We start from the raw sequence: 13,525 nt of genomic DNA, 5'->3' as shown, positions 1-13,525 counted from the left end.
AGGTTGTCCAGAGATTCATTCCCCAGGCCTTCTGTTGCTTCACCCTCAGGGCATAGTATAACTGATGATGGCTCACTTCCATAATTCTGCCTCAGCCTGAGAGGAAAAGGATAGAGAAAGTAGAGGGTCAGCCAGGCGCAGTGGCTTACGCCTGTAATCCAGGCACTTGGGGAGGCCGTGGCGGGCGGATCACGAGGTCAGGAGATCGAGACCATCCTGGCTAACATGGTGAAACCCTGTCTCTACTAAAAATACAAAAAAATTAGCCGGGCATGGTGGCGGATGCCTGTAGTCCCAGCTACTCGGGAGACTGAGGCAGGAGAATCACGTGAACCCAGGAGGCAGAGGTTGCAGTGAGCTGAGATCGTGCCACTGTACTCCAGCCTGGGTGACAGAGCGAGACTCCCTCTCAAAAAATAAAAATAAAAATAAATAAAAAAAGTAGAGGGCCAGCCAGCCTTTTGAAGGCTGTGCTTTTATTGCTCTCCGCATTCTGTTGTCCGTAACTTAGTCATATGGCTATCCCTGGATAAAAGTAGGATGTAGGCTGGCGCTGTGGAACATGGCTGTAATCCCAGCCACTTAGGAGGCTGAGGTGGGAGGGATCACTTGAGCCTGGGAGTTAGAGGCTACAATCAGCTATAACCATGCCACTAAGAGTACCTCACTGAATATCCACTGCAGTCTTTGGAATTTGATACTGTTTTAATCATTTTTCTAGGGGAGGTAACTGAGGCTTTAGGATGTTGGAGTAGCTTTTCTCCAACACATTAGAAAGCAAGTAGGAGAACCTCACAATCTGTGCACCAGAAGAACTGGCATCACCTGAAAGCTTGTTAGAAACAAAGAACCTCAGTCCCACCCAGATTTAGGGATCAGAATCTGCATTTTAAAGGATCCCAGATGATTCAAGTACACATGAAGTTTGAGAAATACTGCTTTATTTTACAGAGACCGTGTTCATAATCTCTACACAGTCCTGCCTTCTAGGGAAGCCTGAGATGATAACTTTATTAAGAGAATTATTAAGAGACGTGACATTAAAGCAGATTCAAGATAATTCTTTTTTCTGATTATAAGTTCTAATTTTCTAGATTTCAAATGTGTTAATTCTGCATTTTCTGCGTTTTGCCTCAGTTCTGAGATCATCTTAGGAGAGTGTACTCTCCTCTTCATTGTATTGTGGTCACTGAATTCTAAGAATGTTCTAACTTTAGGTTCTTCTTCTCCAAGGTGTTGGAAAAAAAGGTCAGATCATAGCAGTGGTTCGTAATGCAAAGTTTGGGTTACTTAAGGACACTGTGGAATCCATCCTTTTAGACATCTGCCCTCTTCTGAATGTCTGCCTTCTGAAAGGTGGTAGATGATTATTGTTCCTATGTAAAATCTTAGGCATTTAAATGTAAAATCCAGTTTGTGATCAAGTGCGTTTGAATTATAATAGAAAAAGCAGGCCGGGAGTGGTGGCTCAAGCCTGTAATCTTATCACTGTGGGAGGCCGAGGCAGGCAGATCACCTGAGGTTGGGAGTTTGAGACCAGCCTGACCAACATGGAGAAACCCCATCTCTGCTATAAATACAAAATTGGCTGGGCATGGTCCCGCATGCCTGTAACCTCAGCTCCTCAGGAGGCTGAGGCAGGAGAATAGCTTGAACCCGGGAGGCGGAGATTGCAGTGAGCTGAGATCGTGCCATTGCACTCCAGCCTGGGCAACAAGAGCAAAACTCCATTTCAAAAAAAAAAAAAAAAAGCAAATTCCATATATGAAATGTGAAAGATTCTATAAGACTTTTTAAAGGACTAACCCTTAAACATGAGCCAATTGGGTTTAAAACCTATGATTAAAAAGCAACATGCAGATATCAGCATTTTTAGAGAACGTACTTGGATATCAGTTTGGAGAATGGACAGGAAGGGATGAGATGAAACGGGTGGCTTTGGAATTACTTGGAAGGCTTTCAAAATTCAGAGTGATGGTTCCTACTGTTGTGTTCTGATTAGTAGGTTTGTGATGAGGCCTGAGAACTTGCATGTTCAATGTTTATTATTGATACGTAATATTTATACATATTTATGATACATCATATTTATACATATTTATGATGTTACATGCATAGAATGCGTGGTGATGAAGTCTGGATATTTAGTATCCATCATTTTGAGCATATATCATTTCTGTGAGTTAGGAACATTTCAAGTCCTTTCTTCTAGCTATGTTGTAATATATAATACATTGTTGTTAACTATGCTCACCCTCCTCTATCATTAGAACGTATTTCTTCTATCTAATGCTTGTACCCATTAATCAATCTCTCCTCATCACCTCCCCCTCCACCACCCACCCTACGCAGCCTCTGATATCTTTTGTTCTGTTTTCTACCTCCATGAGATTAACATTTTTCACTCCCACATATGAGTGAGAGTGTACCATACTTGTCTTTCTTTACCTGGCTTATCTCACTTAAGGCTTATCTCACTTTCTTTACCTGGCTTATCTCACTTAGAACCTCCTGTTCTATCCGTATTGCTGCAAATGACATGATTTTATTCTTTTTTTATGCCTGGATAATATTCTGTTGTGTATGTATGTATATGTTTTATGGATTATATATATATATATATATAACATACATGTTATTGGATACATTACAGTACATACATGTGATTGGATATATATATATATAACATACATGTTATATATATTTAAAAATATTTTTTCTTTATTTGTCCATTGATGGACACAGGTTGATTTCATATCTTTGCTATTGTGAACAGTACTTCAGTAAACGTAGGGTGAAGATATCCTTTTAATATTTATTTTCCCTTTGGGTACATACCCAGGAGTGGGATTGCTGGATCATATGGTAGTTCTATTTTTAGTTTTTTGAAATATTTCCATATTGTTTTCCATAGTGACTGTACTAATTTAAATCCCCTTTTATTCACATCCTTGCCAGAATCTATTTTTTTAAATAATAGTCATTTTAACTGGGTAAGATAATATCTCATTGTGTTTGATTTGCATTTTCCTGATGGTTAGTGATGTTGAGCAGTTTTTTTCATATACCTGTTGGCCATTCGTATGTTGTCTTTTGAGAAATGTCTACTCATATCCTCCTTAAAAAGTGGGCAAAGGACATGAATTATTTATTTATTTACTTACTTATTCATTTTTTTATGCACTGTTGAGTTGTTTGAGTTCCTTGTATATGGATATTAGTCCCATGTTGAATGAATAGTTTACAAATATTTTCTCCCATTAAACAGGCAATGTCTTTACTCTGTTGATTGTTTTTTTGCTGTCCAGAAGCTTTTTAGCTCAAAATAGTCCCATTTGTCTATTTTTGTTTTAGTTGTCTGTGCTTTTGAGGTCTTAGCCATAAAATCTTTGCCTAGACCAATTTCCTGAAGTATTTTCCCTCTGCTTACTTCTAGTAGATTTATAGTTTCGAGTCTTGCCTTTAAGTTGTTAATCCGTCTTGCACTGATTTTTATATGGTGAGAGATAAGGGTCAAGTTTCATTGTTCTGCATATAGATATCCAATTTTTCCAGCACAATTTATTGAAGAGGGTGTCTTTTCCCTCATGTATGTTCTTGGTGTCTTTGTTGAAAATCAGTTGCCTGTAAATATGTGGATTTATATCTGGGTTCTCTATTCTTTTCCATTGGTCTATGTGTTTGTTTTTATATCAATACCATACAGTTTTGATTACTATAACCTTGTAATATATTTTGAGGTCAGGCAGTGTGATACCTCCAGCTTTGTTTGTTTATTCGTTTTGCTCCGGATTGCTTTGTCTCTTCAGGTTTGTTTTTGGCTCCATAAGAATTTTACGGTTGCTTTTGTATTTCTGTGAAAAATGTCATTGTTTTGATAAGGATTGCACTGGATCTGGAGATTGTTTTGGGGAGTAGGGTCACTTCAACAATATTTATTCTTCCTGTCCATGAGCATGGAATGTCTATTCATTTCTGTCCTCTTCAATTTCTTTCATCAATGTGTTGTAGTTTTTCTTACAGAGGTCTTCTGTCTTCTTGGTTAAATTTATTCCTAAGTTATTTATTTTTTGTAGCTGTTTGAGATTGGATTGCCTTCATTTCTTTCTCAGCTAGTTCATTATTGTTCTGTAGAAACTAGTGATTTTTGTATGTTGATTTTGTATACTGCAACTTTACTGAGTTCATCAGAACTAATAGTTTTTTGGTGGCATCTTATATTTTCTAGATAAAAGCTTATGTCATTTGTAAAGAGAAACAATTTGACTTCCTGTCTTTCAGTTTGGAATCCTTTTATTTCTTTCTCTTGCCTGATTTCTCTGGCTAGGAATTCTAGCACTATGTTATGTTAAGTAGGAGTGGTGAAAGTGAGAATCCTTGTCTTGTTCCAATTATTAGAGGAAAGGCTTTCAGCTTTTCCCCATTCAGTATGATGTTAGCTGTGGGTTTGCCATATATGCCTTTATTAAGTTGAGGTATGTTCCTACTATACCTAGATTATTGAGAATTTTTATCGTGAAGGGATGTTGAATTTTATCAAATGCTTTTTCTGTGTCCATTGAGATGATCATATGGCTTTTGTTTTTCACTCTTGATTTGATATATCACATTTATTGATTTGCATATGTACAACCATTTTTGCATCCCTGGGATAAATCCCACTTGATTATGGTATTTTCTTTAGATGTGCTGTTGAACTTAACTTGTTAGTGTTTTGTTAAGGATTTTTGCATCTCTGTTCATCAGGATATTGGCCTGTAGTTTTCTTTTTTGTTGTATTCTTGTCTGGTTTTGGTATCAGGGTAATGCTGACCTGGTGGAATAAGTTAGGGAGCATTCCCTTCTCTTCTATTTTTTTGGGGGGGTGGGAAGAGTTTGAGGAAAATTAGTGTTCTTTGTACGTTTTGTAGAATTTGGCAGTGACACCATCTGGTCCTGGACTTTTCTTTGTTGGGAGACTTTTTATTACTGATTCAATCTCACAACTCATTGTTAGTCTGTTCAGGTTTTCTATTTCTTCCTGATTCAATCTTGGTAGATTGTATGTGTCCAGGAATTTATTCATTTCCTCTAGATTTTCCAGTATATTATTGTATAGTTGTTCATAATAGTCTCTGATGATCTTTTATATTTCTGTGGTATCAGTTGTAATGTCTCATTTTTAATTTCTGATTTTGTTCATTTGGGTCTTCTCTCTCATTTTCTTGGTTAGTCTAGCTAGCAGTTTATCAATTTTGTTTATCTTTTCATAAAACTAACTTTTTATTTTGTTGATTCTTTGTGGGTTTTTTTAGTCTTTATTTTGTTTAGTTCTGTTCTAATCTTCATTACTTATTTCTTCCTACTGATTTTGTTCTTGCTTTTCTGGTTCCTTGATATACACTGTTAGATTGTTTATTTGAGATCTTTCTACTTTTTTGATGTAGGCATTTATTATTTTAAGCTTTCCTTTTAGCACTAGTTTTGTTGTATCTCATAGGTTTCGGTGTTTTGTGTTTCCAATTTCATTTGCTTCTAGGATTTTTTTTATTTCTTCCTTAATTTCTTCCTGGTCTCAGTAGTCATTGAGGAGCAGGTTGTTTAATTTCCATGTATTTGTGCAGTTTCTAAAGTTCCTCTTGTTGCTGATTTCTACTTTTATTTCATTGAGATCTGAGAAGATACTTGATATGATTTCGATATTTAAAATGTGTTGATATTTTTGTGTCCTAACACATTAGCTATTCTGAAGAATGTTCCGTGTGATGATGAGAAGAATGTGTGTTCTCTAGCTGTTGAATGCAATGTTCTGTAAATGTCTGTTAGGTCCATTTGGTCTAAAGTTCAGTTTAAATCCTAGATTTCTTTGTTAATTTTCTGTCTAGATGATCCTACTGTTGCTGAGAGTGTGATGTTGATGTCTCCTACTATTATTGTATTTGAGTCTGTCTCTCCCTTTAGATCTAATAATATGTTTTATATATCTATGTGCTCCGTTGTTGGGTACAATCATCCTCTTGCTGAATTGAAACTTTTATCATGTTATCATCTTCTTTATAAGCGGAAAGTTTAATCTGTTTACATTCAAGGTTATTATTGATATGTAAGGGCAAATTCAAGTCATTTCCTTAATTGATTTCTGTATTTTATTTTGTTTTATTTATTTATTTTTGAGACGAAGTCTCACTCTGTTGCCTAGGCTGGAGGGCAGTGACGCTATCTCGGCTCAGTGCAACCTCCGCCTCCCGGGTTAAAGCCGTTCTCCTGCCTCAGCCTTCCAAGTAGCTGGGATTACAGACGCCCGCCATCTCACCTGGCTGATTTTTGTATTTTTAGTAGAGACAAGATTTCACCATTTCGGCCAGGTTGGTCTCAAACTCCTGACCTCAGGTGATCCACCTGCCTCACCCTCCCAAAATGCTAGGATTACAGGTGTGAGCCACTGCTTCCGGCCTCCTTAACTGATTTCTGATTGCTTTGTATATCCTTTCTTCCTTTCTTTTTCTCTTATTATTCATCATTGTGGTTTTGTAGTTTTCTATAGTGGCAACATTTGGATCCTTCCTCTTCCTTATTTGTGCATTTGCTCTACCAGTAGGTTTTATACTTTTGCATGCTTTCATGATGGCGGATATCATTCTTTTGCTTGCAGGTGTAGGACTACCATAAGCTTTTATTGTAGGCCCAGTCTTTTGGTGATTAGTACCTTCAACTTTTGCTTGTCTAGGAAAGACTGTATTTCTCCATCATTTATGAAGGGTAACTTTGCTGGGAAGAGTATCTGTGGCTGGCACTTTTGTTTTTTTTTCAGCTCTTTGAATATATCATTCAATTCTCTCCTGGCCAGTAAGGTTTTTGCTGAGAAATCAGCTGTTATTCTGACGGGGGGGTGGTTCTCTTATAAGTGACTAGATGCTTATCTCTTGCTGTTTTTAGAATTTGTTCTTTGCCTCTCACTTTTGACAGTTTGACTCTAATGTGCCGCAGAGAAAACCTTTTTGAATTGTATCTATTTGGGGATTTCTGACCTTCCTGTATCTGTATGTCTAAATCTCTTACTAGACTTGGGAATTTTTTTTAGCTATTGTTCCACTAAGTAGGTTTTTGATCCCTTTCATTTATTCTTCATCTTCTGGGACACTGAAAATTCAAATATTTGTTTGCTTTATGGTGTCCCATGTGTGATGTAGTCTTGTTCACTTTTTTTTTTTTTTTTTTTTTGGAGACAGAGTCTCACTCTGTCACCAGGCTGGAGTGCAGTGGCGCAATCTTGGCTCATTGCAACCTCTGACTCCCTGGTTCAAGCGATTCTCCTGCCTCAGCCTCCTGAGTAGCTGGGATTACAGGCATGCACCACCACACCCAGCTAATTTTTGTATTTTATTTTATTTTACTTTTTTAAGTAGAGATGGGGTTTTACCATGTTGGCCAGGATGATCTTAATCCCCTGACCTCATTATCTGCCCGCCTCAGCCTCCCAAAGTGCTAGGATTACAGACATGAGACACTATGCCTGGCCTGTTCATTCTTTTTTATTCTTTATTCTTTATTTTTATCTGACTAGGTTATTTCAAAAGACCTGTCTTCAAGTTCTAAAATTCTTTCTTCTGCTTAATCTAGTTTATTGCTGAAGCTTTCAAATTTATTTTGTATTTTATTCAATGAAGTCTTCCATCCCAGAATTTCTGTTTGGTTCTTTTTTACGATATCTATCTTTTTGATAAATTTCTCATTCATATCCTAAATTGTTTTTCTAATCTCTTTGTATTGTTTATATGAGTTTTCTTGTATATCACTGAGATTCTTTAATATCATCATTTTGAATTCTTTTTCTGGAACTTCATGAATGTCTTTTTCATTGGAATTTGTTGCTGGAGAATTATTATGTTCATTTGGAGGTGTAATATCTCTTTGTTTTATGTTTATTGTTTATTTACATTGATATTTGTGCATCTGGTATAACAGTCACTTATTCCAACTTTTTTGAATTTGCTTTTATAGGGGAGGACTTTTTCCTGAAGATGTATCTGTGGTGTTGGTTTGATGTAGCATTTTGCCTTTGATTCTGGATGAATACAGCAGTGTAGTCTCTGTATGATTTTTTTCATCTGTAAGTGTCGGTAGTGCTTGTAATTTCCTCAGTGGCTTAGGGTGTGGTTGTTAGTGGAGGTCATGGTAAAGTTTTGCTGGTGATGAGGATGCTAGGTGGGCCAGTCCTCAATCACTGGCAGGTGCTTGAGGTGGCAGTGGCAGGCTGAGCATGCCTGTCCTTTGGTCTTAGGGTGGTGTATGCTGGCCCTGATATTAGCAGGTTCAGTCAGGCCAGTTGGACCTCCAGGTGGCTTGCTTGGGTGCCAGCAGTGGAAGAAGTGGGCTGGGTGGCTGGGAGGGTCCTTAGGCTCCTAGGCAGTGGGCATGGTGCTGAGGGACGCAGTAGTAGTGGTGAGACAACCCTTAGGCTCCCAAGTGGTTTGCGCTGGTGTTGCAGTGGCTATGACAGGCCACGTGGGGTAGTCTCAAGGCTTGCAGGTGGCATGGGTGAGTGGATGGTGTGGGTGGGTGGGTGCTAGCTGTGGTGTTAGCAGTAGGTTGGGTGGGTTTGTCCTCAGGCCCCCAGAAGGAGTGCTCAGGTGTCAATGGTGGTGAACGGGGCAGGGCCATTCCCAAGCCTCTGGGTGGTGGTCTTGGGCTCTGGGGGAGTGGGATGGGTTTTAACATGGTCAAATGGTCCTGTTCTCTGGCCCCTAGGTGGTATGTGTGGGTGCTGGCTGTGGTAAGTAGGATAGGGGTGGACCCCAGGTCCCCCCTACCCCTGGCAGAATAGCTGGATGGGGGTGGCAGCGACTGTGTGGTGGCCCTGAGGCCCTGCTGCTGGGGAGGGTGGAGTTACCATGGCAGCAGTTGTAAACAGGTGACTGGGGGAGGTTGTGCTGTGGCTCCATATGGCGGCTGCAAGAGGGGTACCCCATCCTCGGGTGCTCTTAAATGCACAGAGGCCTTGCTGCTAGGGGCAGCAGGGTCGTTGGCAAAGGCTTGTGCTTTGGCCCTGGCTGCGGTTGGAGGATATCAGGGGAGCCCCGGGGATGTGGAGATGCAGGGGCTATTGGGCCCCAGGCCAGGATGCAGTCTGGTGGGGGCTGACATTTCAAAACAGTGCCCTCCTGTAACTGCTTGTGACACAGCAGGTGAGTGGAACTCAGTGCGCGCTCCCTCTGTAGGGGTGCCGCTGCCTGATCTCCGGGTGGCTCCCAATGTTAGCCTCAGGGCCTGTGCGGGCCGCGGGGTTCTCCCATGGCTACAATTGCAGGAGTCTGTGGTGGAAATGTGGGCTGCTGGGGTCACTCACTTAACTTTACCACATGAGGGAGCCTGGAGAACCTTAATCACATTAGAGAACCTCTCTAGCTCCCAGCCGATCCTGGCTGAGCAGACTGCCCCACTTCCCTCTTCTTCTTTGCCTCCCATGTTACCTGTCACTTATTTTTTGAATTCCAATGTTCTCTCTTATGTGATCTGTTTGACCTGTGATATCTACTCACTATTTCAGTTCTTATTTGTGGAGGAGGCGAGTACCAGGTGCCTCTAGTCAGCCATCTTGAAACTGCCCTCTAACTTTTCCTTGGATTTTTGATAACTTCCCAGGTGATGATGGTGCCCATTTGTCCAAGGAACACACTTTGAGAACCACTGGACTAGAGTTTGGGAGATCAATCAGAAATCTTTTGCATTTATCTATGTAAGATAAAGTATAGAACTAAATGCTGAAAATAGAGTTAAGGAGGAGGGGTGGTTTCTGCAAATACAGAGCAGCTGTAATTGGCAGGACTTGATACCAGACCAGAGTATGCAGGTGAAGGGGAGGTAGGAGTCTTGACTGGGTTCTAGATTCCTAACATTGCTAGGTGGATGAAGAATAGTGGTACCTTTATCTCAATATATAGCATAAAGGAGAAGAAGCTGGCTGGTGGTGTTGGGGTGGAACTGATATGTGTGTCATTTTAGACATGTCAAATGGAGATTATGGGGACAATTTAAATAGAGATGTCTTTTCACGAAGTAGGAGACTGCCAAGTTGAAGATGCAGACATGTATGTCTCTACAGGAGAAATTATAGGTTATAATGTGATGAGAATAGGTTATAATGTGATGAGAATAGGTTATAATGTGACGAAAATAAGATATAGAGAACAGAACTCTAGGATACGCAAATATTTAAGGTGAAATCAGAATAATTCATCTTCAAAAGGACTGAGAAGAAATGTTAGGAGCCCTGGAAGAGAAGTTACTACAAGGGTGTGATCAACATGTCAATACTATAGGGAGGTCGAATGATAGATGGATTGAAACATGCCTATTGCATTGAGAAACCAGAAGATGATAGAAAACCTTGATAAAAGCATTTTCATCAAGCAGCATGATTCGGCCCGGATTGCACTGACTTGTGGTTACAAACTGGTTTTCAGGACAGAGTATACACCTTCTGCTTCTCTGATATTAAATTCCTATTTTTTAAGCTCTTAAGAGGACAATGCTATGGATAGAAATACTTTGCTGTACTAATAGGTCCATATTCTAGTTTTAACCTCATTTTTCTAGGTGGAATTTAGAAAAATGTTTAGTTAACATTTAGAATCAAAATGTATATGTTGTTTTTTCTTTTGCAAAAGCAGCGCCTTTTGGGAGATATTGTGCCTTACCAAGAGGCTTTCAGAAATGATCAGGGCAGGGCCAGGCAGCGGTGGTTTATGCCTGTTATTTCAACACTTTGGGAGGCCGAGGTGGGTGGATCACCTGAGGTCAGGAGTTCGAGACCTGCCTGGCCAACATGGTGAAACTCGGTCTCTACTAAAAATACAAAAAAAAAAAAAAAATAGCTGGGCATGGTGGCATGCACCTGTAATCCCAGCTACTCAGGAGGCTGAGTCACGAGACTCACTTGAACTCAGGAGGCAGAGGCTGCAGTGAACCAAGATCGCACCACTGCACTCCTTCCTGGGTGACAGAGTGAGACTCCATCTCAAAACAAACAAACAAACAACGACAACAAAAAAGATCAGGGTGGTTTTCGTGGTTGGTCCTTCTGAAAGTGTTATGTTTTATTCCCCACCCCCATCCATGCTGGGGCACCCAGAGTGCTATTATTGCTATTAAGAATATTGTTTTACTCTGTGACTTTGTGTAACAGTTGGGTATGATTATTTTATTACTATCCTGATTGACCCAACTTAAACCATAAGGGAAGACAGGGTACAAAGATGCAATAGCTGTTAGGGCAGCTGTCACGTCTGGTAATTTGACTATAACCACTTTCTTTCCTTTTCCTCCAGTGTTTTTCTAAGCAGATTTAAAACAAAACACTGGGAGTAAATAGAAAATGCTGCCCCTCACACGATCAGGCCTGGGATAAATTTCATAAGCAGAATTTCCTGGTGATGCTGTTGTCTGGAAAACATGGTCAAAAAATATCTATCTGTTCTGTAACAGCCTTCCCACCTCTGTTTTAGGAACCCTTCGCATGGGATCGTGTGCCCTGATTCTTTAAGACTTGCTGGAAATCCAGACTTGAGATTGTGCTGATGCAGCCCTTTTAATTTGATGCTTGTATCCCTCTGTTAATTAGTAGGAAAGTTCTCCCCAAAATGTGGGTCAAATGCAGAATGAGAGGAACTTCCAGTAAAATAGTGAGCTTTCTATGTGACCCAAGTGAAAGCACTTTTTTAAAAAAAATTTTCATGACACAACCAAACTAATCTAGCAGATTCTCTATGTGTGTACTTTTATTTTGCGCTTCACTTGCTGACGTGTTTGAAGTTTCTTTCTTTCCACATTGAAAGAAAAAAGAACACTTCAAATCTCAGGCTGCAAATGATCATATGTGTAATTGTGATTTTACAGAGACCAGACTAATTTCCTAGACCATTAGAAATTTTACTTGTTGACAGATCAGGCTCTCAAAAGACTGGTTAAAAAACATGTCTTTGAGGCTGATGGTGAATAATGGGGGAAAATGGTGGATTTTGAAGATTTATGATATAAAACCCAAAAGCTCTCTTCAAACATTAAAGAAAACACTGTTTTGAATACTTTAGGTAATGACGTGAGATCTTTTCTCTGAATTTGTTCTTCATTTAGGATTTTTTAAAATGCTAGTAAGCATATTGGAGTTCAAATTAACATTTTCCCCTTTTACTTTCTTTCTCGAGCAGGTTGTCAAGTTATTAAGCAACAAAAGATCACAAGCAGTTGGAATACTAATGTCTAGTCTTCATTTAGATATGAAAGACATACAACATGGTAAGTGTCAAAATGAAAATTTAGCTTCTGAATATTAAAATTTGGGCTGAAGGATATGATGTTTGTTGGTAATGTTATTTCAAACTTAGAGTTTCTGTGTAAACTGAGGTTAGTATATATCCTGTAAGTGTGGTCAAGCTATCTCCCATGATTGTTTCTGGAAGGATTACTATTAATTTGCCTGTGGTGTTATTTATATACCTTACTAACAGTCTAATTATCATGTGACATTATCTTAGTTCAGGCTACTATAACCAAGTACCCCAGACTGGTGGGTGATAAATAAGAGAAATTTATTTCTCACAGTTCTAGGAGGCTGAAAGTTCGAGATCAGGGTGCCAGCATATTCGGTTCTGGTGAGGGCCGTCTTTCAGGTTGCAGACTACCATCTTCTCCATGTATCCTCAATTGGCAGAAAGAAGGAAAGAGAGTTCTCTTGGGTCTGTTTTATAAGGGGACTGATCCCATGCACGAGAATTCTACCCTTGTGACCTAATGACCACCTGACCTAATGACCACAACCTAGGATCCTGTCTCCTTGTACCTTCACATGGGAGTGAGGTTTGCAACATATGAACAGAAATATTTTCTGTTTGGAATTAGAGTGGTTCTTAACATTTTATAAATGGCTTTAGTGTCAATATTTTAATACTTGGATTCTACTGTACAATTGATGGCCATTCTTATGCCATATCCTCCTATGATATTTATGCTGAGAGATACTGCCCAAAGGTGAATAGAGTAATTAAGTGTAAATTCAGAGTGTCCCTTAAGCTGACTAGAACCTAAGAATAGATTTAAAGCAGATTGAATTATCCAATGGAATGCCAGTTTACCTATTAAAGAAATATGGTTTCAAGAATAACACAGACCTTATAATCACAAAAGCATTTAACTGGCTTTCTAGCTTACCCCTTTATGAATGTGGATTCCATTTGTTGGGCTTAAAATCTTGTGTGGGATAATTCATAAATAGCACAAGCTTGGTATGCCCTGTCAATTGATGAGTAACTCTTAATCACAATTTAAGTTTTTATTAAATTGTTTTGATGGGGAGGAGACTTCCTCAAGCTGAAACATTTGGGGTAATAGTCATAGAAGAGAAAGCCAAGGCTGGCGCCAGGCAGTACTTGGTGTTTCTAAAGCTGGCAGATGTAGCCCAGTTAAGTCATAGGATGAAATCTGAAAATAATGATATGGTTCTTTCCTTCAGTCAAATATTCAACTCGGGTTGAGTTGATAATGAGAACCT

The 13,525-nt window shown here is 39.4% G+C and overlaps 1 protein-coding gene across 6 annotated transcripts in view; it reads left to right on the top strand.

The window, feature by feature from the left end:
* The window catches only part of FMN2 (formin 2), a 391,989-nt gene that overhangs the window by 156,348 nt on the left and 222,116 nt on the right, over window positions 1–13,525 (top strand). For 5 of the 6 annotated variants that reach the window (XR_010109223.1, XM_055098129.2, XM_055098105.2 and 2 more), the window contains one exon: window positions 12,186–12,273. The exons of the other annotated variant lie outside the window; for it this stretch is intronic. Coding sequence is in view for 4 of the 5 variants with exons in the window: in XM_055098129.2 (XP_054954104.2) it covers window positions 12,186–12,273 (88 nt within the window). In the remaining variant the exon portion in view is untranslated. Of the gene's footprint in view, window positions 1–12,185; window positions 12,274–13,525 lie in introns of those variants that run through there. 6 annotated transcript variants of the gene reach the window in all.

This window comes from Pan paniscus, chromosome 1 (assembly GCF_029289425.2).
Source record: "Pan paniscus chromosome 1, NHGRI_mPanPan1-v2.0_pri, whole genome shotgun sequence".
NCBI lineage: Eukaryota > Metazoa > Chordata > Mammalia > Primates > Hominidae > Pan > Pan paniscus.
The sequence above is the reverse complement of the archived record's forward strand: the minus strand, read 5'-3'. Positions and strand labels throughout refer to the sequence as shown.